General features: G+C 49.3%; 1 protein-coding gene across 1 annotated transcript in view; it reads left to right on the forward strand.

Moving 5' to 3' along the window:
* The window catches only part of GAA (alpha glucosidase), a 752,056-nt gene that overhangs the window by 677,641 nt on the left and 56,011 nt on the right, over nucleotides 1-18,404 (forward strand). Inside the window, exon 17 of the mRNA XM_069655240.1 lies at nucleotides 1,042-1,140. Coding sequence (XP_069511341.1) covers nucleotides 1,042-1,140 — 99 coding nt within the window. The remainder of the gene's footprint in view (nucleotides 1-1,041; nucleotides 1,141-18,404) is intronic.

Genomic DNA, 18,404 nt, shown 5'->3' on the forward strand with positions numbered 1-18,404 from the left:
CATGCCATGAAAACCTCCTTGAAGGCATGGAAAGTAGCACTAGAACGTCGTATGGAAAGCAAAGACAATACTACAAAAATGCTTGTCAATCGCCCGCAACGTGCCAAGGTTAAGATGCAACAAAACGATTGGGCAAAAACAATAGAAGAGAAAACAAGATTTGGCATTAACCTCCAATGCCCAATTCACATTTGTGCAATCAACGAACTTCTTCGATACTTGGCACTCTTTCCGGATCCAGCTATACGCACCATATTCATGAAAATTCACCTCAATGCAATGCCGACCAGACAAAGACTAGCAAACATCAGACAAATACCTAAGTCAGACCAATTTTATCGATTTTGCCTGGACAAGACAACCCCTGAAACGTTGCAACACTGTTATGACATGCCCCGCACTTGCCACCAAGAGAGCCCTCTTTGAAGACCTTTACAAAATATCCGCTCAGCTAGAAGAAGGTGACTATAGATGGATGAAGATGCTAAGAGGACATGACAGGAAATTGATATACACAGTAGTCCAATTTCTCTCCGACATTTTGGACCCCAAACACCAAATAACTGGGAGATCCCACCAATAGACTATAGCCAGAGAGAAATACTTTCCTTTCTGTAACAATTGTTGAATTCGCATTATATGAAATTTAAGAGAGGTAAATTTTGTTATCTATAAAATGTAGCCTCAAAGATTCAAATGCAAAGTGTGTTTAAGCTATATCATTTTAAATAAAAAAAAATAGTACAGTTCAAGTCAGTTTCTCTCCATCACAAGACTGTAGGAAGCATATTGCAGTCCTCTGCCATATTGAATTCGCCACATTCTGGCGTCCATTTTCCTGATGTTTCGATGCACCCGTAGGCCTCCACGACCAGACAGGTTACCGTTCCTTATTAAGCGAGCACTGTTGCATGTCTTGGCCAGGATGGCGATCTCAGTAATTCCCTTGCTTTCATAGTGTCTGTTAATGAATGCTGGGTGTCTTCTCTACTAAAGGTGTTGCTCATCTGCCCCTTTAATCATCCATGTTGTCTGTTTTAGGGCATTGCTATCAAGAGCAGGGGGCAGTGGGTCACTTTGCCAGCCCCTATAGACATCATCAACGTGCACTTGCGTGCCGGCTACATCATCCCAATGCAGGTGAGTTTTCTGGCTTTATTTTCACTGTGGTATTGTTCCATCTGCAAACTTGTGCACTTTCATTGGAAGGTACACATATTGTGGCTGTCCACTTGTATGGTTTTACTTATTTAAGTAGACTTGTCTGCATTTATTTAGTTTGTACTCTTTTGGGTAACATGAATTTGAACGTTTTTATTTTCTCATATGTGGGGGCCCCCCACCCCTAGTCTGCACCCCCCACATAACAAAGACCTGTATACGTAATTGGTTGTTTTCAAACAAAAAGCAAAATATTTAGTAGAAGTCTATAGAATAGAAGTCTATGAAAACACATACTTGGACACTTGGAAGCCTCAAGTGTTCGAAGTGTTCAGATATAGATGGTTCAGACTGGGCATTCAGTGGGCGGCCTTGTGGTATGCGATGAACCATCCAAGGGGAAGGTTGTCATGTTCTGTTTTGTTAATGCGAAACTGCTTCATAGCGCCTGAACCCCATTGTAAGATTGTCACAATACGATGAGCAAGGTCGGTCCTCATTCAGTGTTTATTAATATGGGTTTCATAATCCCACTAAAGGCTCCTTCCCAGAGGTCTAAAAGGTATGCCAGCGCAACACTGTCAGACTCAGTCAGTGCCCCTGTAACCCATCAATATGAAAAGACTTGGCAAAAAAAAGCCACACCTTTTTAAAATGAGCGGGTTCCTTACACTTAGACTGTAACTTACTTGTTGGGGTTAATCAGCCCACTGCATGTGCTGTGAGCATACCTAATTCTTGGTGGTTGTACTTCATTCACTGTGTACCATGTTCGACTTTGGGAAAAATTAATGCACTGCCTACTATGGCCCTGATGGCCAAGTGCATGTGTGACTGAAGAAGGTCCCTACTACAACTCTCTTCACCCGGTCACTGTTGATGTGACTGCTACAGTCCTGAGAGAGACTTTCCACATACCTTGTGTGAATGCCTGTCTTGGAAGCACTGCTTTACACACTGTATAGTTCAGTACCAAGGACCTTACTGCACAGTCCTAAAGTCCTTACTGTATCCCAGGGAAGCTCCAGCATGAACTGTGGGACTATTGCATTGTTAGGGTTTTGGGCAGTGGTGAAACTATGCACAGGTGTGGGACGTGGTCTGTGGTCGTCCCCCTGTGTCCTTCTTCGATGTCTGGTTGGCTGCCACCTGCTGGGCTGGCCCTCAGATTGTTCTATTTGGGTTTAAAAATAGTGCTTGCTGGAGGGTATGGTACGGCCTACATGCTTAATAACGTATGTTGTGTGTGCGCGCGCGTGCGGGTGTCTGCGTGCATATGTTTGTATTGTGGGGGCAGTAGCAATGCTGATTTCTATTATGCGCTCTGTGTCCTGCAAGTGATTCACATTAACCATTGTAACAGGCATAGCTTGTGGCCAGAGCCTCATGAAATTGTTGTAAAATGCTCATGTATACTATTGGTAACATGGGATTTACTGGATTTTCATGTTCCATGTTAAGATGGATTGTCAAAATCTGCTCTGTGGACAGATTCTAAAATGCCACCCTATTCTAACGAATAGGGAACAAGGCTAATGTCTAGCAAAACACGTTCTGGGTAGTTTGAACAGTAAGGCTTAGGATTTAGGATAGCATGAGAGTGATTAAGGGTTCAGTTAAGAGTACACAGGTCACTCTTAATGCAAATTAGTCTCCCCTCAGAAGCCGTCCACCCCCTTGCTATGATATGAAAGGTTATTTATAACACGCTTAATACCCAGAGGTTTCTAAGCGCGGACCCAGGGATCGAACCTGTGTTGCTCCGTGTTGTCTTGCTTCCAAGGCGAGCACATTGCAGCTGAGCTATCCAAAGCTTCCTATGGTGCCGAGTTTGTGGTGCTACTGCAAGCACTATGTGAGTTTCACTATCCTAGCTGTTTATTGCAGATGCCTTCGTTTATTTACTTGTAATGCGCCGCAGCCCGCGGCATCAGGGCGCAACAGTCAAAGACAAACATGGAAAAATATACGGGACAACTGAATTCATAATTGGAGAGCCCACCAGTAACCTAGTGGTTACTTAAAAAGCAAGGTCTTCAAGACTCTGCGAAAAACCATGTTATTTTTTTATTCTCCAATTTTATGGCCGTTGTGAGGGTATTCTATAGCTTAGCTCCTAATGGCCTAGGCTGGAAGGATCTGCCTAGGCCCTAGGCCATTAGAGCTCCTGACGCTTAAGCAATTCATCTGTCCCATATTTGCCGAGCGCAGGGATCTGCTTGGTACGTAGTGAGAAACAAGTAACTTCAAGTACGATGGAGCTTTTCCAAAAAGACATCAATGTACAATAGTGGTAGATTTAAAGGTGATATGGTGCTTCGCCACCAGCCAGTGTAGGTCTCTCCAATCGGATGAAATGTGCTCGCCTCTTGGTTTATTCTTGATGATACGCAGTGCTTTATTCTGAATTGTCTGGTATCTAGCTAAACAGGAGCTATTAGCCCCTATTAACAGAGCATTGCGTTAATGGAGCCTCGACAGAACAATTTCTCGAACAATGGCAGCACAATTCTTTTAATCGACGAGGTCTGATGTGACTGAGCAGGCAGAGGGGGTCATGGCAGTTCCTGCTGATTTGATTCACAAGGGCCTCTGCACTCAATGGGATTCCAGTGTAATGGCTACAGTTTTCACACTGCCCTGCACCGGGATTACACAGCTCTTTATTATTATTTGACTGCCATTTAGGCACATCCATTTCCTGGTCACCCAGCCAGGACTCAATTTCATAGGCACTTGGGAGGTTATGGAATCAGGAGCATATTCGCCGCTCTCCTCTAGTACCAACTGAGTATCAGCGTAATTCATAAAAAATATGCTGGTATCCTCGAAGAGAACATAGTAGTCTAAGCTATAGGTTAAAGAGCACAGGAGGGACAAGCTGGTGCCCTGCGGCACTCCGCACTTGATGGGTGCCAGAGGCGAGAAGGTGTCGCCCCAGTGGATTTTAGACATTCTATTGGATAGAAATGGTTGGATCCATTTGATCTCCCACCTAGAGCAGTTGCCTGCATGTATGAGTGACCATAGTAGCTGGCCTTGGTCCAGCAAATCCAAGGCTGCGGATAGGTCGCGTAAGACCAGCACACCAGTTTTCCCCTCATCCATGATTTGCAACATGTGGGTCTGTAGGTCGATAAGAACAGTCTGTGCTGCGTGCTGGCCTGAATCCTGATTGTTGTTCATGTAGGATGTTTTTAGCCTCCACAAAGCGTTGCAGTTGCCCTGTGGCACATTTATCGAGAATTTTTAACAGAAAATTGCAGTTGGTTATCGGCCTAACATTACTTTGATCTTTTGGGTCCAAACCAGTTTTTTTTTTTTTTTTATATACAGTGGTTACCGTGACAGCCTTGATGGATTCAGGAATGAGATTATCTCTGAAGGAGGAGTTAACCATGCGAGTGAAGAAGGGAATGAACAACTGTTGGTGTTCCACAATGATCCCAGGAGATCAGATATTTTCAGCACAGGAAGTGGGTCGCATGATGGACATCAAGGTCCTCATGTCTGTGGTAGTGATCGGTGCAAAGATAAACGGGGTAATTCATAGAATTCAGCGCACAAGTGGCGCACGCAGCTTGCGCACAGTGTGCGCGTGCGACTTTCTGTGCCAGCCACGTGCGCTAAAATCCATTTCCATGCACAGCGTATTCGTGATTTTAACATCCAAAACCAGCCGTGGCGCAGCGACCCTGCAGCAGCGCCAGTTACGCCCCCAAACTCTCCCCGTGCACCATGTACAGCGCACAAATACCTGTACATGGCGCACAGGCTCACAACCACGAAAATGCCTGTAAAACTCCCTGCGCACCCCTCCGAATACACGTACCCCCGCTGCGCGGATAGTCTCACACGCGATTGGGCCTGTGCAAGCGGGGTACGTGGATTACTGGGGTGCGTGGGAAGTTTCACAAGCGGCAGGCCCTGTGCCTGCGGGCTACGTGGATTACTGGGGTGCGCAGGAACTTTCACACGTAATTGGCCCTGTGCGTGCGGGGTATGTGGATTTGGGGGTGTGCGGAAAGTTTCACACGCGGCAGGCCCTGTGCGTGCGGCCTACGTGGATTACTGGGGTGCGCAGGAATTTTCACACGCAATTGGGCCTGTGCGAGCGAGGCACGTGGATTACTGGGGTGCGCAGGAAGTTTCACACGCGATTGGGCCTGTGTGAGCGCGGTACAGTATAACGCGGTACGGGGGGGAAGTTCCACACCTGCTTTCGCTGTCAGAGCGGGGTACGTGTATCCAGGGGGGTGCGCGGGTGTCCCACACGTCAATTGGCAGTGTGGGTTCTTACAGGTGTGCCCTCTACCCCCTCCACGGACCCTGCAGGCAACCCACACCACAGGGGACTACCTAGCACCCCTGGTCATGTCCCGCAGGCAGTCCATCCACCATGGACATGCCCCCAGCCAGGCCACATGTCACCTTGCACTAGTGATCATCAACTCATGTCCCACCACCCACTCACCCACCCAGCAGTGACATGCCCATCTCATGACACAAACCAAAGTCAACTATGTACATCAACACATGTCTGTCACACACACACACACACACACACACACACACACACACACGTTGCCATTGATTGAGTAAAACCACATGTCGACATGCATGGACCCAATGAGCGAATCCCACACATTGAAGTAAAACATCAAAATGTATTATCATGAAAATCAGTTTAAAGTAATTAAAGCATAAAATAATGGCAAACATGAAATGAAATGCATGTCCAAATAAAAAAAAAAAAATCCAAAGTAATCCAAAAGAAAAATGGCCAAAACTCTGTCCACCAAACCAAATCCAAATGAAACGCAAAAAGGTAAATCCATTGATCCATGGTGAAATGAAATTAAAATGTCCAAATAAATCCAACGTCCAACTATGTACAATCCAATTTTCAAGGGTCCATGAGCCCAACGAAATAAATGAAACCTATATAATAACCTACCTAACAAAACAACTATATACAAAAGTGTGGGGAATAGTCCAAAAGCCCCAAAATAAAAAAAAAGAAAAGGAAACCTAACACTATTAACTATTTACAATGGTCGGCGGGCAAGTCCTGCGGCTCACTCAGTGATGTTTTCGGCCAGGGCATCATTGAACTCCATGTCTATTTGCTGGAGGCGGGCCTCTGTCGTGGCCCCGAGGTCTCGCAGGGAGGCACTCCTGGCCTGTTACAACTCTCTGCGAGTCGCCTCGAGGCACTCTGCCCGACTCAACGCCCGACGCATGGAGAACTCCGCCCTGACCATGGTGAGCCGCGCCTCTTCCGCCCGTCGCCGCTCCGCACCCATACGCTGGCCCAGCCGCAGCCACACGAAAGACGCACCCATTCCAGGGTCCTCCTGCCCTCTGGCCGATGCCTGCCCCCCTGATGTCGATGGCCCTGAGCCATCATTGCTCCCACCTAGAGCCTACTCCTGCTGCTGTCCATGTGCCCTTTCCGATGATGCCTGCACATCCTCCATCAGCTGGTCTCCAGTTGTGGTGTCCACCCCTGCTGGACCGCCGACTCCTGACTGCGGCAGGGATGGGATCTCCACCAAGCTGGCTGTGTTGGTCAGGCCAGGTCCATAGGGGGCCCTGGTGGAATCTGGGCCGGAAGACGGCAGGGAGAACGACTGGCACATAGTCTCCACAGAGGAGGAGAGGTCTGCCAGAGTGCGCGTCACATGTAGGAACTCACCGACCAGGGCCCCTCCCAACAGTGCCATGTCGCGACTCTGCTGTTTGTGATGGCGTGTGTTCTCCGCCCAGGAAGAACGCACGTCATCACGAATGTCACGTGTGCGCAACGCGACACCAATCAGGACGGAGCCCATACGTTCATGGGACCCTTCGTCCGCAGGTAGTGGAGAGGCAGAGGACCTGGCACTCTTCCCCTACCTGCGGACGGGCATCCCTGCTGGTGCATGGTGGTGCAGTCACAGGGTCAAGGACAGTGACATGCACAGGCCCCTCTGTGGTGGCCTGTGCTGCCTCCTCACCCTGGCCCTGGACTGCACTACCCCCCCCCCACCAGGCCCCATGTGCGGCTCAGTAGCGGGCTCCTCCTCCTCTGTGGAGACCACCAACCTGGATGTCTCTGCACCTTCTTCTGCCATTGCAAGCCCCTGTGGGGGCTCACCCGGCCCTTCCGCCACAGCCGTAGTGGCAGACGTGGCACCAGCCCCCTCGCTCCCGGATGATGGCAAGTCCTGGGAGGGTGGCTGGGCCTTGCGTCGCCGCCCGGTGGAGGCATCCCCGCCACTTGGCTCCACAGCGCCGTCTCCGCCCTCTTCTTCACTTGACACTGCGTAGAGGGAGACATAGAACACAAGCATCAGGGTACAGTACAATATTCCCCTAGACAGGAAGCAATAACACATGAGTGGCAGTGTGAAACGTCACTTCCATCCTGTCCCTCCACAACACATGGGTGAATGCACGCAATACACATGCAGAAACGGGCACAGCGCCTGCAATCAACATCCGCATCCATTTGCAAGGGCCTCTATTAACCAAAATGTTGCCTTCAAACTCACATGCATCATGGCTCACACTGATCCCATGCACACACATCACCGGAGGGTCATGCATCATGGCTTGTACACCACAGATACAGTGGATAGACACAGTGCATACAACGGTGACCGCACTGCATGAATGAATCTACACATCATCACGGACATGTGTCATGCATCCATGGCGTTTCAAAGTCACACACACGTGCACCATACATGTACATGACAGCAGCACCCATCCCTCACACCCCCTCCATGTCCAAGAACAGACTGGCATGCTTTCATGTGTGCATTTGGCATACAGCTCCCCATGTTGCATTGTAACACATGCACCAACCATGTGGTTCACGCATTACTGGTCTCGCATGCATGACCATGATGTCCCTGCACACACACATCCATACATGGCCTATGTCACACATACAGGCAAGTATCAGACTACCAGCACACTGCAACATGCCCCGTCTCACACACCAATGCTTGGCCACTGACCGCTCAACTCCAGACGGGGTCTTCCTCCGAAGGATCTGGGCGTGAAGGGCTGGGAAACGCGCTCCAGGACCCTCATCTGGATGCTGACGCGGCCCCCCTCCGCGAGGCGCAGGGCCTTGTAGAGGGTCCTGGACCTGAAGTCCTCCCAGCGCTTCTTGGCGTGCTTGATGTCGCGGGTTGCCACCCCCTCCGCGTTGATGGCAACGACTACGTCGTCCCAGATCCTCTCCCCTCCTTCCTTGTTGGCGCGTGATGTCCCAAAGAGGGCATCAAAATGCCCCAGGACATGCTCCACCAGGACACCAACTTCCTTCACACTGAAGCTGGTGGCCCTCTGCCTCTCTGGCTGGCGGTCGCCAGTGGTCTCAGATGGTGTTTGCCCCGACATGGCGACTCCCGAGGCAGGCGTGGTTCGGCGGGCAACTGGGTCCTGGGGCTGGGCTGTGGAGCGATGGTATCCCAGTCGAGAGTCTTCTGTTCCAGCAGGGGTGGACACAGCAACTGGAACCCTGGCTGAAGTGCAGGCACCAAATAGCAGGGCACGTGGGCAGCAGCAGATAGCAGGTGGGAGTGTGCTCGGGGCTCTGGGGGGGGCAGTAATTCGGCCTTCTGGGCAGGAGCGTGGTCTTCCGTGTGTTGTTGCGTGGCCAGCTTGATAAGGAGTGATTTGGCACGTGAAAATCTTGCACGTCTGCGTGTAATTCGAGGAAAGGCCCTTAGCGCGTAAGCGCGCCTGTGACGTTACGCACGCGGGTGTTTCCCTAGTGACGGGTGCATAGTGAATCAGCATGTGAATACACCACATGTACGCAAATTAATTGGACCAAAGGCCCTTTAGCGCGTAAGCGCGTCTGTGACGTGATGCGCAAGGGCGTTTCCCTCAACATGGGTGCATGTTCATCGTACACGTGCAAAAACTGCACGTCCGAGTGTCAGCTCATGTAATTGGAGGAAAGGGCCTTAGCGCGTACACGGGTAAGTGACGTTGTACGTGTGGGCCGGTTTAAAAGGTACGTGTACGACGCCATTTACTTGTACGTGCTTTTCGTGGAGAGCGAGTGGGTGAATTTTGTACTTCTTGTCGCTTCACACGCGATTACTTCACAGCGTTTCAAGTTCGTACTCCGTTACCTGACAGCGTTCAATTTTTTTGGTTGGCCCGGTTTCCTCAAACAGCGTTCACTTCTTCTTTTGGCGGGGGTGTTGCCAACGCGCACACGTGCGTCTTTTTCACGTTTTTTTTCCAGGCATACGGTGAGTCGCGCACGTATTTACCAACTGTGCTTGCCCCGTGTGTCGCATACCCCTTCAGAGGTCATTGTAGGCTGCGTGTATTACGCGTACGCTTATTTTTGTGTTTCTGGGTGCCACAGCGTAGTGCGGGTTCATTTTTCCACGCAAGTGGTCTACGAGGGGTTGCGTGCACGTTCATTTTTGTTTTCGGGGTGCCTGTGCGTTGCGTGACCCGTCATCTTCCCTCAGGGGTCACAGACAGCCTTGCTAGAGCACTAGGGTACAAATTCCATCTAGTACCCTACCCCTTTCACCCCCAATTGCCCAGGACAATAGTTTACTGCTACTCCCATATGCACAACAACATCAGTGCCATGGTTGGGAGGCGACAAAGCGGTAAGGGAGGCAAAGGTGGCCGACCTTCAAAAGGTGGGCGTGGTGGGCGCGGTAGGGGACGTGGCCAGGATTTGCAGGGTGCCCCTAGACCCCCATGTGTGGAGGACCAATCGGGGACACCCATGCCCCACCCCCCCATGGTTGTGGGAAACGTAGCTGACACCATCCCAGCTCAGCCCTTGTTGGACCGGCCCGTTGTGGCACCTGAACCGGCACAGGAAGACTCCCAGGCTGACTTCTTCCAGGTCAGCAAGTCTAAGCCACGTGTGGCGGTGCAAGTTGTCGTCACCAGGCCACGTGGATCTGGGGCAGCAATGTCATCTGCTGCCCCAAGAAGGCAGGGTGGGGAGGCTGCAGGGGCAGCTGCAACTCTATCCACCCCAGCTCTGAGTCTCCCAGCCGGGACAGTGTCGGTCCAGGTCCATCAGACCGACGTTGCCCCTGCCAACATTACCCTGCAGCCAATGCCTGCACCAAGGCCTATGGTCATTGTGCCTTCGCACACTCGTAGTACACAGTCGACCGGCGCTTCTGCCCCTACTGACCCAGAGCGGCTAAGCCACTCAGCATCCGCACCACCTTTGAAAAAGAAGGGTGCTCTGGCACTACAGGCCGAGTCCCCAGACACGGCTACACACTACGGCACGTCGAGGAAGCCTAGCTTTAATGACGCCGAACTTGATGCACTTGTGGCCTATGTGTTGGAACATAGCCGTAAAATGGTGGTGACTGCAGGGTGCAAGACAACACCTGGTCAACGTAGGGCACACTGGCAGACCATCGCGGATCACATTAGTGCCCTTGGATTTGTGAGGCGCACAGCTGATGATTGCTACAAGCGGTGGAATGACCTGAAACGCAGAGCAAAGAACAAGCTGGCCTCAAATCATGCCTCTACTCTGGTGACTGGCGGTGGGTCTCCACCAGAGGACAACCAACTCACTGAACATGAGTCTGTTGCTGGAACCTTCGTCACAGAGGAACAGATCCAAGGCGTGGGAGACCTACCTGATTACGACGCATTGTCCGGTGAGTGCCCATGCATGTGTGTGTAATCCATGTGTATGTTTAAGTGACGGGTTTTGATTGAGTGCCAAGTGAGGGTGTGTACTCCAGAGTGGTATGGGTCACCCATGTGCTTACTCCAATAAATTCACGTGCCTTGGATTTGGGTATGACCGCATCCCTTCTGCCCACAGTAGCCAATTAGCGCCACATTACTGCAGTTGCCCTTGACCTGTCATCTTGCAACAACATTGTTCAGATTTTTTCAGTGTTCATTCTGGCTGATTGTTTCAATTCTCCCATTTTTGCTATGCATTTTTCAGCACTAATGCCACATATGTGACATGCTTCTGTCATTGATTACACCCCACATTGGCCCACATTTGTTGCCATGTTATGTGAATGATTAGACCATTCAGGCTGATTGAGTATTGACCTGCTCACATTAATTTTTGAGGCCTGTTTGAATGTGGAACATGATAGTTGTTTGCTGTCATGTTAAAGTGACCAACCATTGATGTGTACATCTGCCTACAATCACTGTATTATTGTACACTGGATGTGTTTCAGTGTGTGGCACATGCATCTTTTGCCACACTATTTAGCATTTTTCATCTCATGTCCATCTCACATGGATGGGTGACAGTACTCATTCACTGACATATTGCTGTGGTTGTGTAATGTACCACGGCTATGTACATGCCATCTGTGTGCTGGCATGTGTCATGTATGTGTATTGGGCATGCAACTGACAGGCTAATGCGTGATGCCAGTTCTACCCACCATGCAGCAAGTGTGTTGCTTTTCCATCTTGGTGTCTGTTTTTTGCCTCCCCTTCCAACTCATTGACAGTGCATGCATGCCAGGGTTATAGTCATGTGGGACATGTGTTAATCATGTACAGGATCTGTCTTGTCAGGCCTATGTGTGTGCTATGGTGCTCATGCCTGTTTGCATTTGTTTCATTTCATGTTTTTGCAGGTGATGACGCACTTGATGCTGGTGAGGTTGAGGAGATGGTGCAGACCCAGGAGGGATCTCAGCCATGACCGAGCACCAGTGGAGGATGTGGTGTGGTGGGTGAAAACCCAATCTTACTGCAGACCATACTGTCCAGGGGTGCCTCTGGGTGCACCTCCCCAGACCTCTATTCAGGTGCTGAATCGGATGATGAGACTTATGTGCTGTCGCAGGTGAGTGCTTCTGGCAGGGATTCTGTTCTGTCCAACCTACCTGCACCAGGGGTAGAATCCTCTATGGGGATGTCAGTGTTGGTAGGTCCGCCTTTGGCGGTTACGGATACAGGGTCACACTCCACAACATCTGATCCTGCTCCTGGGCCAGCAGATAAGAGGGGAATGCAGTCCTGCAGCCTCGGGCAGTGCCAGCACAGCAAGGTGCCGATCGCCTTGCCCCAAACGGGTGTGGTGCCCGCTGACGCGGTGGCCGTGCGCCACCAGGCAATATTGTATGGGAAAACTTCATGTACGGTATGGCAACCCAACAGGCAGCATCAGTTGAAATGATGGCTCAGGCAATGGAGAGGGTGGCCACTTCCATTATCCCCCCTGAAAAGCAGATGGAGCAACAACAGCAGGCAACAGACTCCATTTGCCAATCACACAGGGAAGACATGTTGGCGTCCAACAGGGACGGGCGGCACTGGAGACTCTGCACAAAGCCATATCAATAGTCACAGGGCCACAGGGAAGCCCTGAGGGTAGAACTCCATAACATCAGGGAGACTCTGCTTGAACTTGAGGCTTCCCGAAATTTTACGGCAGAACAGCAGCTCGCACGTTCGCTCTCAGCTGAGCTGCAGGCAACCCGTGATGAGAGCCACGCGAGGCCATGCGTGCAGAAATGCAGGCAACCCGTGAGGTGCTGCATGGGGATCTCCGCACTATCATCCTCCAGAATCAGACCTTCCAGACCCGCATGCTTGCTGCCATGGAGGACCATACTGGGGCTTTGTGTGGGCTGCCTCCCATTGCACCACCACCACCTCCTGATGCAGCAGCAGAGGGTGAAGAGACCGACAGCAGTTCTCCCACAATGGCATAGCCGTGCAGGCCATGAGCCCCTGGAGGTATTTTTTTTTTCCCAACATCCACGCAGGTGGGTGTTGGTGTGCACCCTGTCCTCGAACCTCCTGGGTGGCCTCCCCCCAAATGGCCATTTTTGATTTTTTTTTTTAATTTTTCTTTTACAGTGTGTTGCCTTGTGTGGCTCCCGTGGGCATCCACTGTGTATTCCGGCTGGGCACATGCAGGCTTGTCCTGAGTTTGGGTTAGATGCTTGAGTTCGTGACACACACACCCCTCCTGCTTCCCGTTTCCATGGGCTTGCAAAGGGTGTGACCAAGTGACCGTGACTTACATGGTGACATTGGGCTCCGATGAGCTGTGTGGGCAGTGTGTAGTCAATACTGTGTGGACATCCGTAGTGGGTTTTGTTGTTGTATTGAACACTGCATGGTGTATTGATATGTGCTTGTGCATCCATGTCTCCCTCAAAATTTACAGGTACCTTCTTCATGTCTTCACAAGGCCGTCTCCTTTGCAGATGGAGTTCATGTTGTATGCAGTACACTGACACATTTGCGTGGCAGCAACACTCTGCAGTTGGAAGGGGTCGATGTGCTGGCTTGTTCAGGTTGTAAAACTACCACTATTTTGACTTTGTACTGTCATGTTTTTGCAATGTTTCATGCTGTGTTGATGTATTGTGTTGGTGGTATGTAGTTGGTCATGTGTGCTGTTTGTTATTGATTACTGGGAGCATATTGTCTGTGGGCTATTTCCATTTGGGACAGTGCACTTTGTGACACTTGTGTCAGGTCTTGTGCATTGCTTTGTTTGCTTTCACATTGCATGACATGCCATGGTGTGTTGGGTGGCGGAGATGGGGAGGGGTTGGGTGACATGGCGCTATTTTCATGTTGTATTTTGCTAGGGGGTAGTCATTCATGCAGCATGAATGTATGTCTTTTAATGACACAGCATTGGTTGTCTTTGGGTAGGTAGGGATGCACACAATTTAACACTTCCAGGTGACCAATCTCAGGCTGGTATGGATGTGACAGTTGACTGTGCCTTATGTCATCATCGTTTGTCAGCTGGTATGTGCCAGGGCTGTGTGCACTCCACAGGGGTGTGATTTTAGGTGAAGTAATTAGCCACCAGCTGCGTACGGGCTGCCTCACCACGTGCCCTTTCCCCTCCCATGCGCAGCGCCAATGCATCTGGTTGAGGATGTGGGGGCACCACCATGTCCAACGGCAGGCCCCTGCGTGTTGCAACCTTGTGCAGACTACTGGGGGAGCGTATAGCAGCTGCCCACCAGAACGGTCAAGGGAGCGAAAGCGTGACTTGAGCACTCCGAATGTGTGCTCCACTAAGCCACGGGTTGCAATATGGGCTGTGTTGTATCTTACCTCGGGTGGTGTGGTGGGGTTCCGAATTGGCGTCATCAGGTGGGTGCTCAGAGGGTAGGCACTGTCCCCTGGGGAGGTGATGATGGGTATCATTAGTGGAGTTGTGACATTACTCAGTATCTGACATGCAGGCATGTGCAGTGGCATTCATACTCACCAAGCAGCCATGTATCGCCCAGCTTCTAGGTCCCGGTTTGGGGGTGACATTCTGTGAATGAAACTGTCATGGGTGGAACCTGGATAGTTGGCATATACTGAGGTGATGATTCCCTTGGCATCACATACTACCTGCACGTTGATGGAATGCCAGTGTTTGCAGTTTCTATAGATGTGCTCTGATGCCCTGGGAGGACGTAGAGCCACATGGGTGCAATCAATGGCACCTAGCACTTTGGAGAAGTGTGCCACCCTGTAAAAATCCTCGATAACAGCCTTCGTTTCTGCAGGTGTTCTGGGCAGGTATATGTGCCTGCGGGCTGAGGGGCAAGCAGTCATGATGGCCAAGACCTGGTGTAGGCAGCGTGACTGCGTGGCCTGTGACACCCCCCCTACTGTGGCACTTGTCCGCTGAAATTACCCAGTAGCCAAGAAGTGCAGTACATTGAGCACCTTTTCCAAGGGGCTCAGTGCTTGGGAGCACAGGGTGGGTGATGTGAGGTCATCCTCCCACTCACTCACCAGGTCGAGTATTATGTGAGGTGGAAACTTGTACCTCCCATACACCTGGTCATCAGGCATCCCAAAAAGGCTGGTTCTAGATCTAAAAATTCTGGCCCTGACTATCCTCCTCCTCCTGCAGTATCCCACGACCACTGCTGCGAGGAACGGTATATTCATTGTAGCGTCTGAGGTTGTTTGCACGCACTTTTATGCTGCGCTGGTCCACATACGCCTGCTTCCTGCTGGCGTACATGTTTCCGGATTAGCGCGTCTTTTTTGGCGCACACGTTAGCCGCGTTCGATTCCATGAATACGTGTTGTAGGCGCGTGTGTGGGTGTTCCGCACATTTGCCTCCTGTACTTCCCCCCCCCAACACCCACATTTTCACGCATTGTTCCCCATTCCGCGTGTTACGCCCCGTGTTCCGCCTACTTTTGTTGTGTGCGCTGCGCTAAGCGCGCTTTCGCTGTGCACGTAGTGCACACTGTTTGACGTGTGTGCCCGCGTGCGCCACGCAGGATTTTAGCGCACCTCCATGGATTTACACGCGCACGGACTTCCATGAATCGCTGTGCACGGGTTTCTCTGCGATTTTCGCACTGGCACTGCGATTCGCACACTTTCGCTGAAAATTTCAGCGCACATTAATTCCATGAATCGGCCAGAAAATTATCCAGGTTGTGTGGCTTAATATGGTCGTTCGGAGGTCCCGAGATCAATGTGGATCGGGCTTGTATTTCTCTAATTTTATCCCTGCCCTTAGCTTTTGGCTTCAAAAGTGCCTTGCACTTCTATGCAGTCCTATATGCTGAACAGTGATGGACAGGGCCTTAGGCTTCTCGAGTGATCTAAGGATCTTGGAGAGTAGTACCACTACTAACCATATGGTGGGGCAAAACATCCCGCCAAAAAGGGGAAGCCAAACCTTGTAAATTGGTAACATAACCGAGCAGTCAAGCTTGTTAGTTCCAGGGATGTTATGTAGGTACAACTAGTCAACACACCTATCCATTGAAAATGCATCACACTAGTACACTGAAAAATATATCCATTTATTAGGTTAAGCATATGTAAACCTTTTAGTTAAAAAGTACTTTAGCAACCAAACAGAGTATTTAAACACTGAGTATATTATGAAACAGAAAATGTCATAGACAGCACACTACTATAGTATATTGTTGGTCCACTACCTGAAGGTAAGCACATTGCATACAAAGACTAGGGATCGGGTGAGAAGGGAACCGGACATTAAAATACGGTTAAGTTAGTCAGAGGATCCAATGCCAGCAATAACACAGCACAGCATCCAGTGCGCTTATGCATCGATATCGCAGCTTTTTCTTGTCAGATCGCTTATCTGAGTTTATGCTCAGATGTTTTTTCTTTCTGACACTGGTGCAGGATCTCTAAAAGCAACACTGAAAGACACTGGCAAGTATCTGATATTGGAAGTAAGGCCTTGAGATGGTAGTGGTATTCATAGAAAAATGCTGGCATGGAGAAGGTGGGGTATTTCTCCCTAGTAGGCTTCCCACTCCCGGCTAAGAGGGGTTCCCATCCCGTCTTGACAAGGCCAGATTACTGGCCCGGCCAAACTAGCTGATGTAAAAGTGTTAAAGAGGTTTCTGTTTTTAGGTTTGAAAAGCGGTTTTGTTTTTACCCAGAGGTCCAATAATTTGCTACTTGAGAATAAAAATGAAATGCTTGCCAAGTGCAGAAATTGTTTTAAATGTGCAGCTCCTCTGATATTTTTTATTTAGGTGATATTTTTATTTAGGTGTGATTGACTTTGTTTTAAATTGTTTCCCCCAGGTTGTGAACCTTGTGCACTTTAAGACACTTTCTAACCTCTTGATGGTTGGGCGGGCGGGCGTCAAGTGGTGTCAGTAACGCGAAGCACACAACTGCTTGTAGTTTTCTCAGTATTTGACATTTTGTTTTAAACAGAAAATACAAAGAAAACCTTGCTTAGCCTACTCTACCAGGGTATTCCAGACCTTGTCTAGAATCTAAGGAAAAATCTCCTAGCATACACAGAACTGGCACTTGCACTGAACAAAAAAGTCATAACAAGGCTTAAACATAAATGAAAAATTACCAAATAACCAGTGTCTTGGATGACTTCTAATTATTCAGGGTAGTTCTTGTTCCCCAGGAATGTCCAAAGTCAACTTCTCTCAGAAAGAAGTAAAGTCTTGTCTTAAATCAGTTGTTGAAAAGTTCCAAAGAAACAAAAGTTCACTTATACAAAAATCCACTAGTAAGAGATCCTTCTTGGTTTGTTGAAAAGTTCCCTTTCCAAGTTCCACGAAGAAAACCGCACCAACTGTAATTCTGGATAATCTTCTAGGATTGAATTGATAAAGTTCAAAACAAAAGTACCACTCCTGTTTCAGCAATGATTCTTCTTTTGTAACCTCTGCAGCGTCTTTAATATAACTTGTAAGGATGCTTCTTCTAAGGGCGTTGTTTTCTCCTTGACAATTCCCTTCTGAAAATGTTCATGTGAAAGCAGACTCCTCCGCTTCAGTCTGCTACTGCTTCAACTACATTCCGTATGAAGTGTTCTGACCACCACAGTCAGAGGCGTTGCTGGGGGTGGGGGGGCTAAGGGGTCTATAGCCCCTGGTCTTTTGGTTGTAGCCCCGGATAAAATCTCAGGAGCTACAACCAAAAGGGTAGCTAGCCCCCAGTCCCGACATTTCTGACATCAGCGTAGCCCCGGGTCTTTTCCAGACCTAGCAGCACCCCTGACCAGTTATCCTGGTTCTGCTGCAACTTGATACTTCAAGAATGTCTTAAACAACTTCGACAAGACTCTTTGATTTCTACAGGTAGGCAAGGCACTTCTCTTTCCTATGCCATAAGGAAGAGAAGCCTCTTTGCCTCTTCTGCCTGTCTTACAGCTACCACAGAAATCCATCTTGGCTTCTGGACTGCTTCACTTTCTCAGCTTGACAGATTGTTCTGTTTTTTTTTTTTTTAACAAGCAACCAGCTCCTTTCCCCACCTTTATGTACACCTTGGTTCCAGTAGTTACCGCAAAGCTGTATTGCCACACTTCCAGCCTTTGATAACCTTGTCACCCTTGTATCAGAGGACTCTGGGTTTATAACAGCTTCAACAACTTCAAAACATCAGTGTTCTGAATTTAATTGGGCTGGTTTCACCTTAGAAAGGATATGTCTACTGACTTTGGTAATGCTTGTTCTTCTGACTTCAACAATTTCTACTACTACTACTGTTGTGAATGTTACAATAGTCCGGTTTCACTTTTGAAAAAAATGTAGGTACACGCAATCACTCTTTGATTATGAACTTCAGTCTAAATACTTGAGTTCCCTTTTATTCATACAGCTTTTTGCTTTAACAAGGATCGGGAAACGCAATTTCTTACACGTGACCCTTCTTTGTTCGTAGTCTTGTAACACTTTGGGAAAGTCAACTGCTATTTCTGAAGTGATTACCAACAACGTTCTCCCTCTTAATAAGAGACACGTGACCA

This window comes from Ambystoma mexicanum, chromosome 3q (assembly GCF_040938575.1).
Source record: "Ambystoma mexicanum isolate Mex_15411 chromosome 3q, UKY_AmexF1_1, whole genome shotgun sequence".
Classification (NCBI taxonomy): Eukaryota; Metazoa; Chordata; class Amphibia; order Caudata; family Ambystomatidae; genus Ambystoma; species Ambystoma mexicanum.